Here is a 25,496-nt window from a genome sequence, read left to right on the forward strand (position 1 = left end):
TGGAAGGTAAAGGCTGTCCATTTTCAGTATCCTATTCGAATCTATTTACACAGTGTCAAGTTCTTAATCCTCCCTAAAGTTTCAAGAAAAAGAACTAAGAGCGGATTACTGAAGGGGAAGAAGTTCTAGGCTAGGGAAAAGTGTGCAGGCAAACTAAGAGATGCAAAGGACAAAAGAGATGTTCATATTCTATTCGATTAAACAAGGTTTTGTGCCTACACATGCTCTGAGGAATCATTTCCTTGAGTCTACACTGTTGACCTAAGATCAACTGAATGACAAATGAGAAGATGCCTATCAAAGCCAAGGCCATGGAAGGTTCAGATCCTCTCAAGAGATCCTACAGTGAACATTTATGTGTAACTTTTCTCCTGTGCATCTCACACACTCTCACACACACACACCCCCTAGAACTGTACGCAATTAAAGAAAGGTAAAATCTGGCTATTCAAAGGAAGCAATGAGGATGTAGAATTGATTCGTTAATTAGAACTAGAAAAAGAAAAGGCTACTTGGTGCTTACAGATCTCCTAGGCTGTTGGAAGATGTACCCACTTGGAGAAAAAAACTGGATTGATTCCCTCAAGGGTCAATGTTATCCATGCTGAAATCACATGCTTTATTTTCAATAAGCCAGATAAAATATTCTCCTACATTGTTTTTCATAAAAGGAACAGGGAATCGTGAAAATAAGCCCAGCAAGTTGATGTATCTGGAAAACTCCTTTCTCCACTTAGCCTTAAAGGTGCTACATTAAATTAATCTTCTAACCACCCACCCAGAAGTCCCCAGTTGGCTACCGTTGCACACTCCCCCACCCACTCCATCTCTCCCTCCCCACAGAATTAGTTTCCAATCAGCCTGCTCAAGTTTTCCAGTTCCTGGAGAAGACAAGCGAAACAGCAAAAAATATAATAAACAGACAATGTGGGTCAAATCCCAGCCTTGTCAGGGCTGGTTATCTCACGTCTCCGGGCTTCTTTCTATTTCTTCACCTTTACAAGGGGCTAAAGCGCGCCAGCCTCATGGAGAAATCAGGAGACTGGTGTGAGGAATGGCATTTGAACGAACTACATAAACTGTAAAGAGCCATAAACAATGTAAAAGGTCTTTTTTGAAGTTCAGTGTGGACTGTGGAATTACACTATAGTAGACTTGACCACCGTAATTCAACAATGGCCACTATAAAGAACTGGCATGAGAATCACCCCTTGTTTCAAAACCCTGGGGAATCATGGTGACTACGGGTGCCCAGACCACCGCGTGGTCCAGCGCTGAGTGGCCACGCACGAAATGCAACATCACTGAACTGCAGCCGAGGCCACTGCGGCCACTACAGTTAAGGTTTGCAAATCACTTCCGCCCTCAGGGTAGGGCAACTTCTACAGAAGCATTTCTTATTACTATCGTATTAATGGTCCTGAAAGCACATGTCAAATTACTTCTGTCCCGTGTGCCTCAAGGAGAGAAAATTGAAACTCCGTGGGTTCTCACAGCAGATGCTTTTGGATCAAATGGCTCATAATTACTGCTTGGATCACTGAAGGGAAGTGAGCAGCAAAATCACAATCTGGCTGTCACAAACAGGCCCACACCACGGTCGCCGATAAAAGGAAGGTCTATTAGCAAGTGAGATGAGAAGAGAACACAAAAGGAGTTATGCGCTCTTGGCTGTCTTAACAACAGCAAAATGTCACAGAGGAGGTGGTGTTTATTTCCTTCTTGGGCCGAGGCCCAAACATCAGTTGATATGAAAGGGAAACAAAGACCTATCTATGTACTATCCATCTGTGCACGTACAGATGTTATGTACGGTTCCAGACTAAATGTTCTATTTAAACAGACCAGAGTTATGGTCAAGAGTAAGCGGTTTCATTCATAGCTTCCATTTAAAAAAAACAACATTAGCGGGGTTTTTTTTCCAGTTTGGAGCTAACGACTGATGTGACAATACTTCATTCACTCACTGCCGCAGAAAGTTGGGACACCCCAAGCCAATTTTCCAGGAGAGAGAGCCAAGGCCCGGGGCTCCACAGCAACTGCAATGAAGCCCCTGGGGTAGCTGCCTTCCAGACCCTCAGTCAGGGATTTGTTGTCACAATCTCCATAACAAACATCTCCCTTCAAACGCTGATTGAGACTCATTATTACTCACAAAGAAGTACCCTAGGAAAAGCTTTCATTTTTGGCTGGCCAAAGTGTCCTTTAAAAAATGCTCAAATAAGACTGGCCTTATTCCAACCTTAACAGATTTCAAATTAGGGTGACTCACTGTTGGACTGTTATATGATGCACCGATTGGAATAGAATATTTTTAAATACCCGTGACCCCTCCTCCCTCCCAACACTCAGGAATGACTGCCTTTCTGTGTGACGCTAATGGACACAATACACTGTTTACAAACAGACGTTTTGTGCAAGTTATATTCTCCAAGAACGATTAGCAAAGGAAAACAAGTGGAATGAAATATTAATTATTCAACCAGCTACAGGCAGAATTTTAAGTCCCAGAGACATAAAAAACCAAATACCCTTCATTCTATCTGCAACTCACTTAAACCTAGTTATCTGAGCACTACAGTACAGAAATGATAAACACACCATTAAAATAGCCCTATATGTCAAAGGAATTTCTGCACTGTTGCTACAGCAGAAGCAATGTTTAGTTAAAACAAATAGGGATAAATGTTTAAATACATACGCCTAAAAAAAAAAAAAGATGCAATAATTCTCTCCTCTCACTCGTTCCAGCGCCAGTGGGACTTGTCAATTAAATCACAAGAAGATCATTTGGTAATTTAAGCCCAATTTAAATAAACACTAAGCTTAATTCTGACCATTAATGGCTATTTTAGCAAAAATTTATTTTCAAAGTCCCACATAAGTTCTGTTAAGAGAAAGTGCTTTGATGATACAATTTCTAAACTCTCAAAGTAGGAATTTTAAATTGTTATTTAATGCTGGAAGACATACGAAAATTATGGGTTTTCATTGCAGATCAAACAGCTCTTCTCAACCATTAAAGGGCCGCATCTAATATAGACAATTAACAGGCAATTTATTAAGCAATATTATATCCTTAGCAGTGAGCCATGGACTGAGAACACACACACAATCAAGGGTCCTAGTTACCAGTTTGCTTGGGAGACACGACATATACACTTGGTGGGATGACTAACCACAAAAGATTGTAAGAACCAAGCAAACAATAGTGATGTAATTTCTTTTAATCAAGTAAAATCCCTGGTGGACAGTGTATTTTGATCTGATTTTGAAATAAGCTCTGCATGTATATAGAAATAAAGGGGCAGGGAATGGAAATTATTCATTATGAAAAGTCCACCATTTTGATGGTATGTTTTATAAAAAAGGAAGGTATGGATCTGGCTTCCTCAGGGCCCCGTTTGGTCAAAGCTGGCCAAAGGAGGGCACAGAGACCAGCCAGAAGCAGTGTCCACGACACAGCCTCCGGGCACAGGCACCCCATCTCATGACCTGCCCTCTGGCAGCCCCTGACCTCTGTGAGTGGGAGGTCAGGGTAGGGCTCTGAGCAGAGGTTCTCTACCCCGTTTCAGGACACCTCGGGCAGAGCTGCCCCCCCGAGTGGTCTCTATAATAACCATGTAACTGAGCCCATGCTCAGCACCCACGGTTGGGCCAACCTCCCATGGAGGCAGAATAGGTGGTTGTCTGTGGTGTATATTTTAGGATCACCAGAAAGTTCCTCACTCACCTCCCCCCAGACCCATCACTGGGTCTAACACTCCACCATTCCTCAGATTTTTCAAACTATGGCCAATTCACTGAATTATTCCAATTAATTTAAGTAATACTGCCTACTTCTGCAACAGCATGTTAAGTTTGTCCAAGCCGTTAAAATCATGTTTCAACCTCAACAAAGAGTTTAGAGGTTTATTGGACATAAAACCTAAGAGAAAATGATTTGGTGAAGCAGATGATAAGAGAAATAGATCGTAACATGAAACACAGCTTTAAGGGGAGACACAGCTTTGTGTCTTTGAAAAAGACACAAAGAAGAGGCATGAGCTCACCCAGACCACCTTCACCCTATTCCAGAATTCCACTCACAAATGGTTCTGAGGATCTACTCGGTCAGAAGCTGTCCTGGGGACTAGACGGGGCCCCTGTATTCAGCTCCACTGAGGGCACCAAAGGCTACTGATTCGCAGCATGATGTAATATGTGTGTGAAGCCCCCTGACACCCGGAGAGGAAAACGCAAGTTTGGATTCACCAAACTCTCAAATGATGGTAAGAACTGCTGAGGAATAGGGCCGAATAAATGAAAGTTGCTATTTTGAACTAAAGTTGCTTTAGAATACCTATACCACTTTGAAGATGGAGTTATCATGAGTTTAGATACCTTCAAAAATACTTGGCATTCTGAAAATCACATCTTTTACCTACTCGGGACCATCTGAGTTCTAACTTTACAGTATTTTCAACAGATTCAGGTAAAGATTCAGAACCAGCATCCCCTCATTAACTTAGCATTTGTGTCATCCAAGTAAAAATAAGATGGCTGCCATCTATGGCAACGTTTACCTCACTGGAGTTATTGGAGCTTTGAGGTAGCTGAGTTCCAGAAAATCCATGGCTGTCACTTGAATCAAATATCTGATAGGCAGGAGGGAAAAAAAGACTAATGAAATGGCTCTGCAATATTCGTGTGGCAGCTACCCTTTCTCAGTATTGAAAAATTTAAGGCCTATGACATTTGATAACATCTTCATATTGCAATGTGTACTATTTACTACTCTACTACATTTAAAGTTTTAACTTTAAAGTTGCTTTTTTTTCTTCCCATATGGTTACATATTTTACTTTTCTATGATATATATTATTCAAGTCATCCTGGATATTCTTTTTTTTTTTCCAATGTGGTTTTTTTTAAATTAATTTATTTATTTATTTATTTTTGGCTGTGTTGGGTCTTCGTTTCTGTGCGAGGGCTTTCTCTAGTTGCAGCAAGCGGGGACCACTCTTCATCGCGGTGCGCGGGCCTTTCACTGTCGCGGCCTCTCTTGTTGCGGAGCACAGGCTCCAGACGCGCAGGCTCAGTAATTGTGGCTCACGGGCCCAGTTGCTCCGCAGCATGTGGGATCCTCCCAGACCAGGGCTCAAACCCGTGTCCCCTGCATTGGCAGGCAGATTCTCAACCACTGCGCCACCAGGGAAGCCCCCATCCTGGATATTCCTGATGCTGCTTTTCCAAGAAGTACACGTTTCTGAAGACGTAGAAATCAAAGTTGGCAAAGCCACCAAAATCAAGCTTATAACTGTTTTTTAAATGTGCATAGAAGAAATATTGGGAAGAAATAAAGCTAAATATTAAAAGTGGCTGTGTTTGGGTAGAGGGACTAGGAATAATTTCCTTTACTTTTTCCAATTTTTATCTTCTAGATTTTGTAGTAGAACACTAAACATTAACAAACAGGCCATTTACACATTTACAGATACCTACTACCTCAACTTCATTCAGTTATGTAAATACCAGTGTCACATCTTTTTAAAACAAAAATGTTCAACCAAATGCTTTTGTTTCTCAAGAAATCTTACATTAAGGACATTTACTACATATGATGGGGTAAAGACCATATTAGGGTCATATCTAATTGCTAAATGTCAACATTTTATAAGCAAATTATCAAGATATTTATCGTTGTCATTTAATTATACAGAATTGGCTACCTTGATTAAAATCAGAATTTGCCTCAAAGACATTATTTAAACTTCATAGAAGTTGAATTCAAAAACATAAGCCCAGCATTAGCCAACGGTTTATAGTTAACTATAGTCTATAAGGAAGAAATATGTTTCCATTTTTAACCAACAAATGATTACTTTCACAACTGAAGTACAAACAGAACCACAATTTTTTTTTTTTAATAAATGTATTTATTTATTTTTTTGGCTGCGCTCGGTCTTTGTTGCTGCGCGCGGGCTTTCTCTAGTTGCGGCGAGCGGGGACTACTCTTCGTTGCGGTACGCGGGCTTCTCACTGCAGTGGCTTCTCTTGTTGCGGAGCACGGGCTCTAGGGGCGTGGGCTTCAGTAGTTGTGGCACGTGGGCTCAGCAGTCGTGGCTCGCGGGCTTAGTTGCTCTGCGGCATGTGGGATCTTCCTGGACCAGGGCTTGAAGCCATGTCCCCTGCATTGGCAGGCGGATTCCTAACCACTGCGCCACCAGGGAAGTCCAGAACCACAATTTTTAAACGTGATATTCTTTCCAGTTGTGAGTATACAAAAACAGTGGCCAAATAAAAGGGATTCCACGTGAGTTTGCCCTCTTTCAATCAATCAACCCATGTCCCACCACCTCCAGCTTTATTGTTTTAGGATTACAGACGGGTCAAAGAAGTTGATTCTATCCCTGTTACTCATCTATTTCACAAAACTGTTACGTACAATCAAATGTGTATATCTATATAAAATTAGAAAATAAAGTTCATAAAATGTGACCCTCTCTGCCAGCATATTCAGAATAACAGCAACCCGCGAGAAGTAAAAACAAGAACTTCCTTGGACTTCGTCACAACTCACTTCCCAACTCACTTAAACGATCAGATCATTTTGTGATAGCTCATCTTTTCAACAGTCTTCCAAAAAATAATAATCCTAAAACATATCGCTCAGCAACATAAAAATCATTATCATATACTGTACTAACAGCATTAGGAAATACTTCAGATATGAGTGTTCAAAATGTTCTGAAAACAATTCACTATCCTTGGGCCACATTTCAACAATACGCACTCAGGCTATTTTTAACTTGACAAAATGTTGGAAGAGCTGCCTTTCCTCCAGAAAACTAAGCAGCAGCAAAGGCCCCGGGTTGCAGCACATCCAGGTAGACCCAGTCCCGGCCCCGCCCCTCGGCTGCTGCGTGAAAACGGGAAAGGAAGCGACTCAACCTCTCCCGGTCCCAGGCTCCTCCTCTGTCAAATGTGATGACAAAACGCCTACTTTGTGTCATAACGATGAAGTCAGCAAAGCGTCTGGCACCATCAATAGAATTTAGTTGCTGCTACTCTATTATTAATTTTACATGTTGGTTTTTGGGGCTTTTTTTTTTTTTTTTAGTATATTTACAAAGTTGTACAATCATCACCACCATCTAATTCCAGAATATTTTTTTATCACTCCCCAAAGAAACTCCATATCCACTGGCAGTCATTCCCTATGCGCCCCTCCCCGCAGCCCTTGGCAATCACTAGTCACTTTCTGTCTCTATGGATGTGCCTATCCTGGACGTTTAATGTAAATGGAATTATAAAACCTGTGGCCTTTTGTGTTTAGCTTCTTTCACTTAGCATCATGTTTTCAAGGTTCATCCACGTGGGAGCAGGTATCAGCACTTTCTTCCTTTTTTTTTCTTTAATATAAAATCTGTGACAATTACTTCTAAAGGTTTCTTTTCTGACGATTCTTATTTTTGTGTTCCCGTGCGCTGCAGATGTGAGCAAGGTGAGAATACCTCTTTGGGAGTGCCAAAAAGAGACTGAGCAACTTGTGTGTTTCCATTTGGGGAAAAAAATCCAGGCTAAGACTGCATCCCTTTGAAGGAACTTTTATCTCATTCTGAAGGGTGATGAACACTTATGATTTATGGCATACCAAGGATTTCCCGGCTAGGTCTGCTGTCCCTCCCACGCTGGCAAACTCACCTGAGTTATAGATGGTCTTTTCTCCTTCCCTTTTCTTGCGAGCGTGTCCAGCCCTTTTAATGAAGAAAATAAGCCCTTCTTGTGTCTTCCTCCCTGGGTCAGTGAGAGTGCTCTCTTCCGGAGAGCAGAGTCACCTCTAGAACATACCTAATTCAAAACAATTTAGAAAAATCTTAAGGTGCCATTATTTGGATGACAGAGAGAATTAACCATTGCCCTAGAACGGGGGTAAAGCCCTGCTTGCTATCAATGTGTTCTGAGCAGCCCCCAAAGCTGCTGCAGGTCTGACATACCAGGACTGCGCCCACCACAGAGATGTCCCTTATCTGGATAAACACGTCTAGTTACAAGATTCACATCTCTTCGGGGTGGGCAGCAGGGTCAGCACAACCACCCTCGGACCACCCGCCACCCCCCCGCTGAGCTAGTACTATCCACAGAAGCCACCTGCACAGGAGCGATTTCAGAAAACCCAGTGGGGCTCTCGGGAGAACAGATCAAACAACCTTCCGTCAGCCCTTTAATTCTTCACACCATTGTTGCTACTCCTCGGGGATTCCACCTTCCTGACTGTACGAGGTGGAACAGACAGAAGGGCAGACGCAGATGTGAATATTTCATAACTGTGTATTAGTAGTTGGATTCCGAGAATGAGCAGCAAAGAAGCTGGGATGCTGGGACTTCACAGCAGGACGCCAATCATCCCTCCCCCGGCGCCCGGCCCCTGGGTGGCCCTGGTCAGTTACTGGCTTAAGTCACAGCAGAGCTGAATGTCAACAAGCTGGAGAAAGGTGAGCATCCGCAGTGCTCCCCCTTCACGCGGCTGAACAGCCTTCCTCGGAAACTCACCAGAGCGTGGAAGGAGGAAACTGACAAGACGCCCAACCGGCCCAGGGCCAGCTTGGAGGGGCGGCTGGCAGCAGCAAGGAGGCTCTTGGGGTTCGGCAACTCCCCGCCTTGCAGGCTGGCCAGATAGCAGCGCATCCTGAACAGATCCATGTGAAATTTCTCCAGGTTCTGCTCCCACTGCTGGATCTGTTTAAGCAAGAATAGGACTAATTTAAATAAAAATGAGAAGTGCTCACGGGTCAAATTGAAAACGTGACCCCTTTCACAAACTTTAAGGAAAAAGTCATTTCAGCTGCTGTTGCACGGTTGAAATGAGCCTTCGCTGCTCACCTCATCTCAAGCCCTCCCACCCAAACACACGGGGTCAGACCGCACTGTACTTCATCAGGACGGCCAAAGACAAAAACAAAGCTGGTGGTCCCAATACAGTGCCATGCCACGACCTCTGGAGAACTCTAGCACTGAAAACCAGGCTGACTTAAGGCAGGATGCACAATTGCAAGTCAGTTACTTCACTTTGTTTCATTTACATTCACAGCCTCTGATCTTATCAGATTAACTGGTCTGCACACAAACAGATGCTAGCTGAATGGAGGCAAGCGGCTGCACGTTTCTGTACATTCTGAGAATGACTTAAAATAACAAGCAGATGAACCTAGGCATAAGGACAAACAGAGCTTTTACTCCTATTTTAAGTATATTAGAGAAGAATCACCATCTACACATCTTTATTAAGACACATATAATTATTTACACAACAGAAATTTCTACGTATTCTTCAAAACTTAAGTCATGAGTTGGTAAAGAAGTACAAACTCTGGGGGCCACTCTCCCTTCTTCCAAGAATGTCAAAGTATGTTGCGTGTAAGTATTACCTTCATTTAAACATAAACGAATAGGTGAAGAAAGGCTCTAGTAAGTTGCCAACGTAGGGATTCAGAAGAGAACAGAAAGCAGGGCTTCAAATGGTATTCAGAGCAATCTCTCAATTCAAGAGAAGGTCTGTAGTGAAGGCTTACAATGATTCGGTACAAGAATTGTGTCATTTCAGTTGCAACAACTGCATCTCTAGTTTTGCCAAGTTTAGCACCCAAACAGATCCTAAACTTTCACAGTACACTTCCCAGGTCAACCCGTGATACTGGATAAATGATACTTTGAAGGATCTCTGACATTTAACACTATGGTCCCCTCAGTCTCTGCCCAGGGAAAAGCAGGACAAATTCTGGGTGCTCCCTAGACCCCCTCCAAGTTCTCTGTATCCATTTCTTAGGAAGGTCACTGCACAACTTTTCCACATAAAAGAAATACGATGGCTACAAGGTCTAAACAAATAATTTGTTGACCCGTCATACTTTGTCTGCAAAACAACAGAAGTCCCAGAGTGCACTGAAGAATCTCAATCTCCAGTTTAACTTCATTTAAGATGCTGTATGGCCTTGCTAGTGATGTAACAGCCCACTCATGTCAGCCTTGAATCAATACCAGAAGGACCTGTTGGCTTTTACAAGTGAAAAATGCCCAGCTCCACTGCCTGAAGAGTCTACTGATTAGGCATGAGGCCCAGAAAAGCTGACACTTCAAAAGCACCTGCAACAACTCTGGTACCCAGCCTGAGTGAGGACCACTGTTCTAGACTAACATGGCAGTTCAAATTGAACTGCAAATCTCTTCATGGTCTTGCCATGTTAGAGGGTTCTAGATTCCAGAAGTAATGGATGGGTATTCTGTAACCATAAACTACACATACGAGGAGCAATAAGTCCCAGCAAAACTGTACTCCCAGTTCTGTCTCACAAATATCTTCACTAGCTGACACCTGAACATCCACAACTTAGATGCATTCTTTTGTCTTCTAATAATATGCAGATACTCCTAGGTTGGGTAGTGTATTAAAGCTTATCCCTCATCTATAACTCCATGTGAAACAGCTTATGAGATGCTTTCTAGGGGTTCTGGAGATGGGGTGGTGGGGTATGAAAGGAAAGAAAAACAGTGAGTCATTGGATACCAGACAATAAAGGAGCCCATGCCATCCACAGAGGAATAAAAAGACAAAATACCAAATAAAATAAAACCCAGGTCTATGCCAATCGCTACAGATCAGGGAAGATGACAATCTCTCATATTTTCACTGACTTCTGCAGTTTACAAAGATTTTTAAAGGCATCATTGAATGTATTTAAATGACTACACATCAAAGCACCACTGGAAGGAAAAGACAGTTCCATCCTAAACAATACACAGGGAATCTTCAAATTTTGCCAGAAACATTTTATAATCTTCAGCACACCTAGACCTCTCTACCCAAAACCTGGGACAAAATGCAGGTAAGTTCATAGGAAGAAAATGAATTCAGATGCTTAGGTTTGTTGAAAGAAAGAAGGGGCTGGGAGACCCCAAAAGCCCAAAGCAGACCTTACAAAGATCAAGAAGTTTGTTAATATATGTGATTATGTTTCAAGAGAACTAGTATCTCAATCAGTACTGCACACTGTAGAGAAATTTTTTAATCTGAACTTAGTAGAAAATGCAAATGAGAATGGACTTTATGACTTCTCCATTTCAATGATGTTTCCTGTCTTTATCTTGACTGAGCCATGGGGTGCCCAGATGTGTGGTCAAACACCAATCCGACTGTTTCTATGAGTGTTTGGGATGGGATTAAATGGGTAGACAGAATAAAGCAGACTGCCCTCCCTCATGTGGGTGGGCCTCATCCAATGAGTTGAAGGCCTGGCTAGAACAAAAAGTCTGACCCTCCCCAAGCAAGGAAGAATTCTCCTCTTGCCCGATGGTCCTTCAAACTGGGATATCGGCCTTTTTCCTGTCTTTTGACTGTAACTGAAATACTGGCCCATCCTGGGTTTCCAGCCTGCCAGTCTTCAGATGCAAACCACACCATCCGCTGTCCTGGGTCTGTAGCTGGCTGACTCACTGCAGATCTTGGGGCCTGCCCATCTCTGTAATCACTTGAGCCAACTCCTTATAATAAATCTCTTTACAAATATATTTTTCACACGTCCTATTGGTTCTGTTTCTCTGGAGAACCCTGACTAATACATCCTTCATCCCACAGAGCTCTGTGGCAGAGTAAGCCATCATTAGTCACACAGCTAGTCCATATTTAAAGACAACATTTATCTTATTTTTAAGGTCATGGTTCTTTACGGAGAGAATCGGAGAGAGTGTTCAAATGAGGATCTGTGGTTGGATAAGAAACAATGAAATATTTGATTTTTCTATCCACGGACTCACCAAAGTTGTAGAGAAGGATGTGGGAGAATATGCAGGTAAAAGTCCAGTGAGGACATGGATTCAGGTGCTTGGGTTACTTAGAGGGAAGAGAGAAGTACAAAGGCCAGACCCAAAAGCTCAGTACAGACCTTGCAATACTGGGGAAGTCTGTGGACACAGGCAATGAGCTTGCAAGGGAGTTAGGGTCGCCACACCCTCATTTCTCAGCAGAGAATACTGAGGCCCAGGGAGGGAAGTGACTTGACCAGGGCCACACAATAAGCCGGCCCCTCCAGGTCAGCCAAGGCCCAAAGCTGATCCTGATGGGAACAACATGTGTGAACAAGCTTCAATCGAGCACTTAGAATGCAGCCCCTGAGCCCCTGGTCCTCTCGCTCACAAGGTGGGTATCGTGCCCTATCCAGTAATTACTTAGCAACTTTCAGTTCAATTTTCATCTAATCGTCAACTGTATTTCTCCCCACAAATCCCCAGGTGTTCTACAGAGAAGATGTAAGACTATCCACACTCTCATCTGGGTGAAATCTTGCCTCTCAATTTCCTACCAGCCTTGATCTTCAAGTTCAGCCCAAATTTAATGTTAACTAAAAGGAAAAACATTTTATTTTTATCCCTTTATCCCTCAAAAGATGAGATAAGGATACATTTTTCTTAAATGAAAGGGAGAAATAGAAGACAGTTTTGTATCTATGATACATACTACTGCAGTAAATTTCAACCATCGTCACCAAAATAGCAATATTATCCAACCTCACACTTATCAGGGAATTTCTGGAGATTTTTTCCTAATATGATCAAAAATGAAAATGCCCCAAATCAATTCCTTTAACCCAAGACTGTTTTTTTCCCCCTTTTTCCTACATTCCACAAGTACTGATAATCGCCCCAGACATTTATTTCATCAGGACATGAAAATCAAAACTCAACTTCTATGGAGCTTGAGCTTTCATTTCTTTAATACCTGTGCACAAAACACAAAAATAACATGAATGAAGAAAACCCACACAAAGGAAGTTTTCATTATCTTTCATTTGTAAAAGAAAAATTATTAACAAAAATTAAGGAGGAAAACTCCCATTTTTAAGCACTGACACAAATACAATGCAAAAGTTTCCTCTTTACTGCTAATATAGCTATATTTATTTAATGAGCTCAGAAAGGCTATGGTCTGCTCTAGAAAGTGGGAGGGGAAGGAGATGAAGGTTCATGCTAAAAATAACAGATGAATAAGTGATACATAAAAAAGATGACGAGTACATTCCTACCACACCCAAAACTCCTAGAAAAATATTTTCTGCCGTTTAGTCATTCGATCACAGTATTTGGTCATTTGTCCATTTCTAGGTTGGTCCTAAAAGATAATTAGTTTTTCCTTTCTGGCAGAGTAAGTTGAAAAACTCCCATGCAATATTTTCCAAGCACTAAAACCCACCTCCGCAGAAGAACCCAGCTAGTGACACAGAAGACACTGAAGTTAACTGGTAGTTAGAATAACCAGCCACAGGTTTAGAAAATCCGTTTTGTTTTGTTCTTCCCTTTGAGATATAATTCACATGTTAGAAAATCCACTCAACGAGTGCATTCATAATAAATACATTTCCCATCAAATCAAGCTGAAAAATCCAAGTTATGAAAAGAAGTAAATTAAGGATTAATTTCTACTTTACACAAAACCATTCATCACATGGTTCCTTAGCAAGTGAAGCACAGTCTGATTCACTAAAGTCTTACTGAGAGGCTTGATTTGGTTAGGAGCACAGATTTGTGTTCAAGCTCTGCCACTTGACAGCTGCGTGACATTGGACCATTTCCCTCACCTCTCCCAGCGTCTAACCGCTCATCCATCAGGTGGGTGATACAGTCAACTTGACCGCACAGAGTTACTGTAGAATCATACAGGATCCTGGCCTGAGATAGGAGCCTTGAGAAGTAGACTCGGAAACCATGAGGATGGAGAGCGAGGCAGAAGAGACGATGTTCCTTGGGAAATGAAGGAGTGAAGCCTGAAGGAAAGTAGCCAGGAGCTGGTGAGGGGCTGGGGTGGGGACCAGCCCAGGGAAGAGGGAAGGAGACATAGATGTGTCCACTCACTACCTGGAACCAAGTACCAGAGAAACAGATGGGGAGAAAGTTACCCACCCTTTGGGAGCTCTTATTTCATCCTAGGAGCAACCTTATACACAAAGGGATAATTACAAAACAATGTGTGAGATAAAGAGAGACCCTGAGAATTATGGGAGTATAGAAAGGTGCCTGATGGCGAGGTGGGAAAGGGGGTCAAGGGCAGCTCCTTGGAAGAGCTAAACCCTTCATCACAGACAAGCAGGGGTGAGCCTGATGACAGGGGCAGGTGGCATGGGGCAGTTTGCATGTGTGGTCTACATGGGTCCTCTCTGCCTGAGGGAAAACCCAAAGAAAGAAGTGGAACCTACAGGAAGTGTGGTGTTGTAGCTAAAGGTCGAGGTGGGGAGAGGTTGTCAGGGACTTTATCTTGTAAGCAATGGGGGAGGCCACTGGGGGATTTTTAATCCTGGTAATCCCATGGTCAGATTTGCTTTTTAGATGCAAACCTCTCTGACCTTGTGCAGAAGAGGCATCTGAGGAAGGGCAAAACCGGTAGCCTCTGCAGCCTTACAGGGAAGAGAGAAGACAGTCCTGCCTACACCCCTCATCTCTCACCACCTGCATATCGTGTGCTGAAAATTCAAACTGCCAGGGTGACCGCAGCATTTCAGAGTGCTCTGCCTTGGCTCATGCTGACCCCTGGCCTGGAATTTCCTTCTCCATTCCTCTCCTGATTAACTCCTCATTCTTTAAGAAGCAATGCAGGCATCCCTCCTCCAGGAAGTCCTCCAAGACTACACAGGAGGCTAAACTTCCCGTGTATCTTCTATAACACTCTGGAATATCATCTGCTCTGAATTCATTCTATTATGTTGAAATTATATGCTCAGCTGTCTGTCACTCTGCTAGACTGCGAGCACCCTGAGGGCAAAGACAGCATCTTCCAATTCCCAGTCTGCACCCTCGCCTGGCCCAGAGTCTGCACTTAGTAAACGTTCACTGAACTAGACTGAATGTTAATCTCCTGCCCTCGGCCCCGTCCACCACGTCCCTGCGGCCTGCTGAAGGAAGGCTTGTCCTGGCCCAGCTCCTCTGTAATCTGGCCTTGTCTCCCTCAAACCCGCTTCTCGAAAACCCTCCGATGCTTTATTGCCCAAATGGCTTCCCCCCACACCTCTCAGATCACATTTTCCCCGAGGCTTTGTTCATTTTTTTCCCTTCACCGCAGTCTCCGATTGTCTAAGTTCAATCCCTCCTCTTTAAGATTTTCAAACTTGAATATTGAAAATGAAGCCTGCGGTGGTTCACAGAACCCAGCGCAGTCCCAAACCCACCCGCTGACAGTTTGTTCCTCCCAAGATACCACCTCCCTGCTCCCCACATCCTCCCTCTCGGCCTCACTAACCCCGGGAAGTGAGAAAGACCCAGAGAGTCGGGATGGGGAGGGTGAGACGTCTGGGAAGAGGCCAAGACCCGCCTAAGGGCGGGGAGGTTTTGTCCTTGTTCACTTGTTTAGAATAACAAACGGAAAGAAAAGGAAAGTACTAACTGGACTTAATTTACAGCTCTTTCTCCCTCAGGACTTCAAAAGGAGTCCAACACGTGGAAGGTCTTGCCCAAATGCAAGTTGCATCATCCTGCCCCACAGAGTCGCCGAAAGGCCCAGGGACAAGCCCGTACGATGGCCGCTTTTAGGGGCCATTAGGCAAAGCATGTCCCCTCACAGCGGTATGAAACTCAGCCGTTACTACCGTGATAGTGTCTTTTTATCTGGAAAGGGCATTGACAATGAACTCCTCTGCCGCAGCACTTCAAAGAAAACCTGTTCCAGAGACTTTCCTCTCACATGATGTAATATGCACTCAGTTCAGCTGTTACAAGGCTGTAAGTGACTATATCTGAGTTTCTTGGGATCTCTGGGGGAAAGCGCTATGTAAATAAATATTTTCTATTATGTAAAATAAAATATAGTGAAGTTGAGCTTTTTAAATGGTAACTGGATAAAACACAGCTCAGTACTTTAGAGAAAACTATATACTTATGGGATATGTAGGAGATCAGGTTCTTACTGATCTTGATCTGTAAATATCTTTGCCTTTGTAGCATCACAGAACATTCTCTAGTCCAAAACCATCTCATAAAAGCAATTCTAAGCATGTGCTTGTTTCCCGCCTTAATGCTTCATACTCTGTGTCTGCAAGTAAAGAGCAAACAGCTCTCTTCACAACCATCTGGCAAAAGAGTTAAGGACAGTGGGTATAGCAAATATAACTCATGTTACCCACCACCAGCCTTCTGGGAAAACATAGATAAATTACAACCTTAACAATTGCCAATATGGTAAGGAGAATATTTTCAGGTGGAATGTCTAAAGATCAACCCAAATTGTTTCTTACCAGACATTCAGAAGTGTAATATGAGAAGGTGAATGGGTGCAGGGGAGGGGAGTAGGGGAAGGGGTGAGAGCAAGGGGGATGGGGGAGGGGAGAAGTGAAATGAAAAATCAGCAGTATTAGGACAGTGTGCTTAAAATAACTGATGTAATGATTCTGTCGAAGAATGCATAATGGGCCACAAGTAATAATTACCCTTTCTTTAAAAAAGCTTCTCTTGGTACTTCCCTGGTGGCGCAGTGCTTGAAAATCCTCCTGCCAGGGCAGGGGACACGGGTTTGAGCCTTGGCCTGGGAAGATCCCACATGCTGCGGAGCAACTAAGCCCGTGAGTCACAACTACTGAGCCTGCGCTCTAGAGCCCGTGAGTCACAACTACTGAGCCCGTGAGCCACAACTACTGAAGCCCGCGCCTACAGCCTGTGCTCCGCAATAACAAAAGCCACCGCAATGAGAAGCCCGCGCACCGCAACAAAGAGTAGCCCCCGCTCGCTGCAACTAGAGAAAGCCCGCACGCAGCAGCAAAAACCCAACGCAGTCAAAAAATTAAAATAATTAATTAATTTAATTTAATTTAAAAAAAGCTTCTCTTCAGGCCAACCGACCACCCTAGACCCTTGGATTTATGTAGGGATTTATGTGAAATTAATTCCCCCCTCCCAAGAGAGAAGAGCACCACTTTTGACATCATAAATTAAGCATTTACCAACTATGAAAAAAGAAATAAAGTTACCTTTAATGAAAATTTAAATTTTTAAAAAATGTTTGCTTGGACTTCTTGTGGCCTTAAAGAGAGAAAGAAAAAGGAGGGGGTGGAAAAAAAGGCCAGGAGCATCTCAGTGTTGCCCAATTTCCCTTTTCTCTCCCTGGACCTAAACATTTGACAACACACGAGGACCTGAAAACTCCAAGTTGGGCATCCCCTCCATGGGACTAACGTATGACTTTGAAGTTAAATTTCAGAGAGCCAGTAAAAGTTAAAACCATACCTTCTCCCACTACAATCAATATGAGATTTTTAATTGGGGCACTTGAATCCATGAGTTGCATCTCTGATGACAGACTTTCAGATCCTGGAAATTCAGGACCCCAGGGGAGACGTAGTACAGAGAAAATGCAGGAAAAGCTATTTCTCCTTCTCCTCAAGCTTTTTGATTTGTCGTGTAAATGTGACAGAGCATCACATCGCTTCATGCCCCAGACAGAAAGCTGCGTGGTCAGGACCTGTCTCAAGACTGGCCCTCTTCCCAGACATGAACAGGGTGAGGCTTCTGGGCAGAAGCAGACCAAAGGCAGAGATGTGTCTGTCCCCAGAAGCTGCGTCCTTGTCAAAACCCCCCAAACCCTTCCACTCCCTCTATTCTCCTTGGCAGTTTCAACTTCCCTTTCAGTTCCTTGGAAACACTATTTTGTAGTTTGTTAGGTGGCACTCCTGAAATAAACAGTATATTCTGTTTCAATTCAGGAGCACAGGAAACTCTCTTTAATATTCTATGAAATTAGAGAAAATGATGTACTCTGAAAAACATTTTCCATATAAATTGTTAAGCTTCTGCTGTGTTACTCTGGGCCAGGCCTTCGTAACTGCACATCCAGATCAGGGCCCTTCCACCACCCACACTTTCCCTACTTCAATCTGCCCTCACCAGCGTCACACCACCGCCAAGCCACTGCCAGATTAATCTTCCAAAGATAACGCATTCATCACGATTTTCGTCCCAACTTAAAAACCTATATGCCTCCCTTAGATCTAGAGGCTATAATAAACCTTATATCCCAGGGTTATTTTTAAGACCCTGAAAAAGCTGCACCAGTACCTGTCCCACCAAACCACCAGCTATTCATCACTTCCTAGCCCACACCTCTACTCCCATGTGCTCAGGGGCCTCAAGCAACCACTGTTACTCCTACGGTTGACCCTTGAACAGTAAGGATTTGAACTGCACGGGTCCGCTTATATGCAGATTTTTTTTTAGTAAATACTACATACTACAGTACCACACGATCGTGGTTGGCTGAATTCAGAGGGCCGACTATTATAAGTTAAACACTGGAGGGTTGGAGCCCCTAATCCTTGTGTTATTCAAGGGTCAACTATACCTCCAAATTGTCCTACCATGCGCCCCACTCTCCTCCCAGCCTGGATCAGCTTTCATACCAACACGCGTCTTACCAATTTTTTAAGGCCATATTCTTCCAGGAAGTCTCCTCCATCTCCTCTAGATCATAGCACAGCTCAACCTCTGATGCCTCATAGCATTTGATGACTATGCTGGTTGGTACTAACTTATACCATTCTAGAATATTCTTTAGTTTCATGTTTATGAGGCCTGCTTTCTAACTAAATAATACATTTTTTAGAAACAGGGTCCATATTTTATAATTATTTTTATTTTTTGAAGCTATAGGCATCTGTTAGGCATGTCGATATCTGAAGATGGACAAGTAAGCGAGAGGGAAGAATTGGGAAGGGAGAAAGACGACACAGGATATCAGAAAAGGAGAAGCAAAGATGGATCCAGGTATCAGCAGAAGATCTGTCTCAACTGTGCCATCCTTTAGAAACACTTGATGAAGGGGCAAGAGATGGGAATTACTCGGTTATTTTACTATTGCCAATTGATAAAGCCCAAATTCTTAGTGTAACACAAATATATCATTTGAATGCATGCCTTTCATCAGTTTCTTATTTACAGCCAGAAATTTCTTTCTACACATTCTAAGTTCTTCGTATATATGCAGGCAGAAAAAAAATTCTAAGCGAGGTTAAATATTCAAACACAAATAGAAGATTGATAATGTACTGTTTGATTTGTGATTTAAGTCAAACGCTATTATAGGGAAAATTCTTTTCTGATGGGGTGTCCAAATTGTTGTATTGCCATGGAATTTTTTTAAAGAACCTGGTCTCTGTATAATAATTCACAAAGTAAAAAGAATGAAAAATTCAGGAACACGCCAACCCATCTTCGCCCTATGCCTCTTCAAGTTCCCAAATCATCTGACACTGATTTTGAAGGGACTGTAGTGGATACTGTTGTGCACCACCAGACCTCCCTTTCAAGACAGAGGCATTCTTTCCCTTAGCTGCTCATGGCGCAAGAATGGGAACCCACTTCCTCTGAAGGCAGCTGCTTTGACCAGTAGACATGGCATGACACGGCATGCCTCACTGGAAGCAAGCAATTCTGAATGGCCACCCCAGCTCCCAAGCCCCCTGTAGGATCAGCTCAACACAATTCAATGAGTCCCTCCTTAATCCTGCTCCCTCACTCCCTTAACTCCTGAGAACGGTCCTAATAAAACTCCTCACATGCGAATGTCTACCTCAGTGTGTTTCCCAGGGAAACTGAATGAAGAGAGGGGTGCTAGAAATTTCACCGACACTTGTGTAAGTGCTCAGGCTGTCTGAGTAAAGGAAAATAGAAACTAAGCTTCTCCCTCTCCTCTAAAATGCAAACAGCATAGGAAGTAGCTGTTTAATTATTATGTGAATGTGGAGACAGGCCAAAGAAAGCATCTTCCTTAGCACCTTATCTGTTATACACAGAAAAAACAAACCAAAAAACCAGTGGTTTTTTTCTAATCCACAGACACAGGAACAGCTGTAATATACCAAACTACTCTTTCACAGCCATCTTCTGTATTAGAATCATACGTGTCTAATCTTCCAATAGTTTTATCATATAAATTTTCTTCCGAAAGTGCCCATATATGAGAGAATCATCCAGGCAAGGAGCTACTCAACATGAGGGAACAAGATTTGGTCACAAAATGTTCCAGTGTACATATACAGCCACCAAAGGTTGCAAAGCGCATCCCATCCCTCATACGACAGAAGTGCAGCCATTAAGTACTTGAACCAAAAAGCCACAGAAACCACTCCCCGCAGAGGTGTGGGAACCAGCTCCCCCGTCTGAGTTTGCCCGGAGTGACGTAAGCAATGGGAGGAAACCCCTGTAGATGTACCTGGTTTTCTATGGCTTTCCTGTTCTTCGGGTCGCTCACCACGGACAGCTGTAACTCTGCCATCTTCTTCATCTTGCTATCCATATCTATCTTCTGAACGAGGTTCCTGGTCTGGTTCTTCAGCAGCCGAACTGTGTCCTCCTTGCCGTGCTTCTTGGAGAAAAGGGACGCGCAGGCCGAGTGGATGGCAGTGACCCAGTTCTCCAGATCCGTCTGGCTGGTGGCCTAAACACGGGGGGCAAAAAAAGTAATTTGGAATTGTTTCACCACGAAAGTGTTCTCCAAAGCGGCAGGCTGGGCTTGAATATGTAAAACCCCAAAGTACCTTCACTTCATAAAAACTGTTTAATTTTAAAAACACACACTCAACACAGGTCCACAGGCTTCCTTTACTCCAGAGGGCCCGTGAGAACATCGAGGGTGTCACATGGCCCCAGATAGAACGGGAAGACAGACTGCTGATAGGATCAAGCTGTACACCAGCAACAGGGGAGTGATAAGAAAACCAGGGTATATCCATGCAGTGTACATCATGCCGCTCTCTAAAAAGCCGTTTATCATCATAATTTTAACAGGATGAGAAGATACTAGGGCTAAAATGTTACATTTTGAAGCCTGGATATGAAATTTCATCTATGGTATGGACTCGATTATGACAAATAACAATAAAAGAACATTTCGGGGAGGACACAATAATATTAAAATAGTCGTCTGTGAATATTGGGAATATGGATAGCAGTTTTCTTTTTCTGCCCTTCAGTACCTTCAGACACAATGACCATATAGTATTTTCATATAAGAATATTTTATTTTAAAAAAAGTAAAGAAAGTCTGAACAAAGCAGAATGGGCAAAGATGTATGATTCTCAGCAGGATGAAATGCACGTTCAGTTTCCCCTGATGCCCAGAAATAACCACACACGTTCACACCACGAGGTTAATCCTCCAATGACCTGTGGGATCGTACAATGGGAACTACTGGGAAAATTTCTTAAAAACTAAGGATATGTTTCCTGAATCACAAAAGAAAATATTCATTTCATACTTGCCCCTAAATCCATGCAGATTTAGTCCAATGTATTTACCTTTCCTACAATTCATATGAACACCAGTTTGTTACTTTGCTTTAAAGCACCACAGAAAGTTCAAGTAAACCTTTCTGTTAAAAGAAGGAAAATCAAATCTTAGGCCCTGACTCTTTTCAGTCAGGTCAGGTTGAGGACAGCAATAGGCTAGGGGCCCAGGGCGTTTACCAGGTTAGTGCTGGGAACTCCTATGGCCCAAAACACTTCAGAGAATTCTAGATTCCAAAGAATCTAGAATCAAAGGGGCCCAAAACAACTATATTGTTCTACAGGGGCCCTGGGGGCAGCCAGGACCAAGTTCATCAGAGACCTAAATCCAGGACCTAGGAGGTTTTCCATGAAGCTTCCAGCCAGGTAGAATCGATAGCTCATGCTGTGTCTACACCTAGTACTGGGTTTGGATTCGGAGGCATTTCAGAAGCACACTTCACTTCCTGGCTCTCACCCCCACTTCTCTGGAGTTAATTAATAATAACAACAGTCATAATAGTTAGAATTTCTTTAGCACTTAACACATGCATATCATATTGTTTACCCTTAAAACAATCCTAGAAGCTATTATTATCCTATGGGTTGAAGGGTCTGAAGCTCAGAGAAGTTCAGTAAGTGTTGCAAGATGATGTGCAGACTCAACGAGAGAACCAGGACCCACACCTCAGCCTGACCCCTCCTTTGCTAGAAAGATTCTAAGAATCATAGCAGTAGATAACCTGAATCTTAACGTCCTAAGACCACTTCCACAGGGTAATGAGACCCTATAGTATTTGTCAATGAGGGTTTTCCTGAAAAGCTTCTTCACTTCCACTGGGATTTGGGAAGAACTTAAGCCTCTACTGTCCATTTTCTCTGGGTTTTCACTTAAAAACTTCCACTCTGGGAACTTCGGATCTTGTACTCACTAGATCACGGACTACTCCAGAACAGGATCGTAATTTTTCTCTCTTTGTATCCTGAAGAGCAGCCCAGGGGCTACAGCCTGGCATTTCATGGGCGGGCACCCAAGAAGTGCTTGCTGGATGAATGACTGCATTTGCAATGACCCTGCGGCACCTGGCAGTCAGCAGAGGCCAATTCTCTTGCTTAAACCTTAATCCAAAGTCTGACAGCTTTTAGTCTATTTCAAATTGCTAAGCTGTGCCTCCTAATTCTGGTCCTTCTCATCCTAGCAGGACACAAGCCATCGCCTCCACCCTCCATTTAGAAAGCTCAGCAGATGGGCATCATAGAAAATCTACAAACAACAAATGCTGGAGAGGGTGTGGAGAAAAGGGAACCCTCTTGCACTGTTGGTGGGAATGTAAATTGATACAGCCACTATGGAGAACAGTATGGAGTTTCCTTAAGAAACTAAAAATAGAATTACCATATAACCCAGCAATCCCACTATTGGGCGTATACCCAGAGAAAACCATAATTCAAAAAGACACATGCACCCCAATGTTCACTGCAGCACTATTTACAATAGTCAGGTCATGGAAGCAACCTAAATGCCCACTGACAGACAAATGGATAAAGAAGATGTGGTACATATATACAATGGACTATTACTCAGCCATAAAAAGGAACAAAATTGGGTCATTTGTAGAGACGTGGTTGGATCTACAGACTGTCATACAGAGTGAAGTAAGTCAGAAAGAGAAAAACAGGACTTCCCTGGCGGCGCAGTGGTTAAGAATCCGCCTGCCAATACAGGGGACACGGGTTTGAGCCCTGGTCCCGGAAGATCCTACATGCCGCGAAGCAACTAAACTAAGCCCGTGCGCCACAACTACTGAGCCTGCGCTCTAGAGCCTGCGAGCCACAAATACCAAAGCCCGTGCGCCTAGAGCTCATGCTCTGCAACAAGAGAAGCCACCGCAATGAGAAGCCCGAGCACCACAACGAAGAGTAGCCCCCGCTCGCCGCAACTAAAGAAAGCCCACGCGCAGCAACGAAGACCCAACGCAGCCAAAAATAAATAAATTTATTTTTTTAAAAAAAGAGAAAAACAAATATGTATATTAACGTATATATGTGGAACCTAGAAAAATGGTACAGATGAACCGGTTTGCAGGGTGGAAATTGAGACACAGATGTAGAGAACAAATGTACGGACACCAAGGGGGGAAAGCGGGGGGAGGGGTGGGGAATGAACTGGGAGATTGGGATTGACATGTGTACACTGATATGTATAAAATAGATAACTAATAAAAAGTAAAAACAGAAAGCTCGGCAGTACCTGGAAAAGGTAGACATCTCCAAAGGAGTTGCTGAGGCAGAAGACATTTTCCTTCTTGGGGTGTTCTGGGACGGCCTGCACTATGCTGTCTTCTGCAAACAGGGCACACCGAGGGGCACTCCTCGGATCTGTGGCATTCTTCCCGTAAGTCTCGTAAAACAGCAGGGCGCACCCTGTGGAAGAGAGAAGCACTGTCCTTATCACAGGTCCCGAGGATCTACCGAGGAAAGGAATGAGAAGTAAAGGATGCGGACAGACGGAAGGAAGGAGGGAAGGAAGGAAGGGGAAGGGAAGGAGGGAGGAAAAGAAAGAGAGAGAGAGAGAAAGAAAAGAAGAGAAGAGAGAAGAGAAAAGAGAAAAGAAAAGAAAAGAAAAGAAAAGAAAAGAAAAGAAAATGACTGAATGAGACTATTTATCACAAAAGGAAATCTTGGTATCCAAATTATGCCTAGTTGTGTTAGCATCAACCCAGATGAAAATGAGATGTTTCTTGTAATGGTAATAATGGTAATAACAATACCAAGCATTTACTGTTGCTTACTCTGTGTTAGAAATTCTTCTAAGTATTTCACATGCTCTGGTTTATTTGGTGCCCAAAGCAGCCTTAGAAGGCAGGCACAGTTATTAGTCCCATTTTACAGATGGAAAGCCTGAGAGTTTACACCACTTTGCAGGTCCCATAGCTGGACTGCAGTGGAGCAGGATCTGAACCCAGGCACCCTGGCCGCAGAGCCCTCCTTCATAACCACAGCACCACACTTCTTAGGAGATCTAAACACAGGAGACAGAAGAAAACCCCATATTCATTAACTAAGCGAACTTCTACACTTACAATGTGGGGTCACAAGAAACTGAGTTTACCTGGGGCACTTTGCCATTTGTGAGAAAGTACCCAGTTTATTCTCCAAATGCCACATAGAATAACTTAATTTTAATATATTCTCTTATCTCACAGTGATAGGAAATATTACTACAATCTTGCTAATTTAGATTGAGAGGAAAATGAAACTACATGTCCCTGTATTTTAAAATAATACCCTAAAGTGCCACTACATATGCTTTCAGGTACATAGTTTTCCCCTAATAAGCTAATAAGATATTGTAGGCAGAAGTTACTAGGGGTCTGTTTTGATAATTCGATAGGAATGCTTTCTAATGAGACGTAATTTTTAAGCAAATTCTAAAATGCTCACAAGTATGTTTACTTGTTGAATATCCCTTAAAACCTTCAACCAATCAACATTTTTGAGCACTTCTCATGTGCTGATGAATGATATGGTACCATCATGATACGGGCACCATCCCTTGCTTTGAACATATTGGGCTGGCCGAAAAGTTCACTCCGGTTTTCCCATAAGATGTTACGGAAAAACCCAAATGAACCTTTTGGCCAACCCAATACTTTTCACACCGACAGTTAAGGAAGCAGTAGCCTGTTTTCCCCTGCATTGTAAATGGATGGGGTCCACTTCATGGCTGCTTTACCCTACTACTTTATGAGTCTTCATTCATAAAAGTTTACATGTTTTGAAAACTATCTCATTCTTACCAGTTTCACTTCTTCCAGATCTTAACTTGGACGAACAAGTTTATATAATGGAGCCCAGCGTAGCACAGAAGCCAGGAGCAAAAAAATGCAGGACCCTAGCTCAAGACAGCACGTTCTCCCTCCATGGTACTTTCTGATCTCAAGAAGCACTGAGCGATCTCTCCTCCCATAATCAAAACTCACCCAAACACAGAAGCTGTGAGAGCCTCTTAGAACAAGGGAAAGGAGCAAGAGGTTTATGGCCAGAGCTACTGCGGCAGGTCCGAGCCTGTCTTTTCTTCCAGCCACTAATGGACTTAGAAATAATCCCCAAATCTTTCCATCAGGAAAAGCCTGTGCGACATCCCATGACCATGGGACCCGAGGACAACAGAGCAACACCAGCTCCACCCAACTCCAAATTCTTTCCAAAGGGTTAATGTTCAC

General features: G+C 43.1%; 1 protein-coding gene across 5 annotated transcripts in view; it reads right to left on the reverse strand.

Moving 5' to 3' along the window:
- The window catches only part of TIAM2 (TIAM Rac1 associated GEF 2), a 232,914-nt gene that overhangs the window by 68,929 nt on the left and 138,489 nt on the right, over window positions 1-25,496 (reverse strand). For 4 of the 5 annotated variants that reach the window (XM_057528047.1, XM_057528048.1, XM_007186129.3 and 1 more), the window contains 5 exons: window positions 23,522-23,694; window positions 20,219-20,443; window positions 8,536-8,721; window positions 7,687-7,833; window positions 4,566-4,637 (listed from right to left, as the gene is read on the reverse strand). In XM_057528047.1, the coding sequence (XP_057384030.1) occupies window positions 4,566-4,637; window positions 7,687-7,833; window positions 8,536-8,721; window positions 20,219-20,443; window positions 23,522-23,694 (803 nt within the window). The remainder of the gene's footprint in view (window positions 1-4,565; window positions 4,638-7,686; window positions 7,834-8,535; window positions 8,722-20,218; window positions 20,444-23,521; window positions 23,695-25,496) is intronic. The other variant, XM_007186128.3, reaches the window with a different exon arrangement.

Source organism: Balaenoptera acutorostrata, chromosome 14 (assembly GCF_949987535.1).
Source record: "Balaenoptera acutorostrata chromosome 14, mBalAcu1.1, whole genome shotgun sequence".
In the NCBI taxonomy this organism is placed as follows: domain Eukaryota; kingdom Metazoa; phylum Chordata; class Mammalia; order Artiodactyla; family Balaenopteridae; genus Balaenoptera; species Balaenoptera acutorostrata.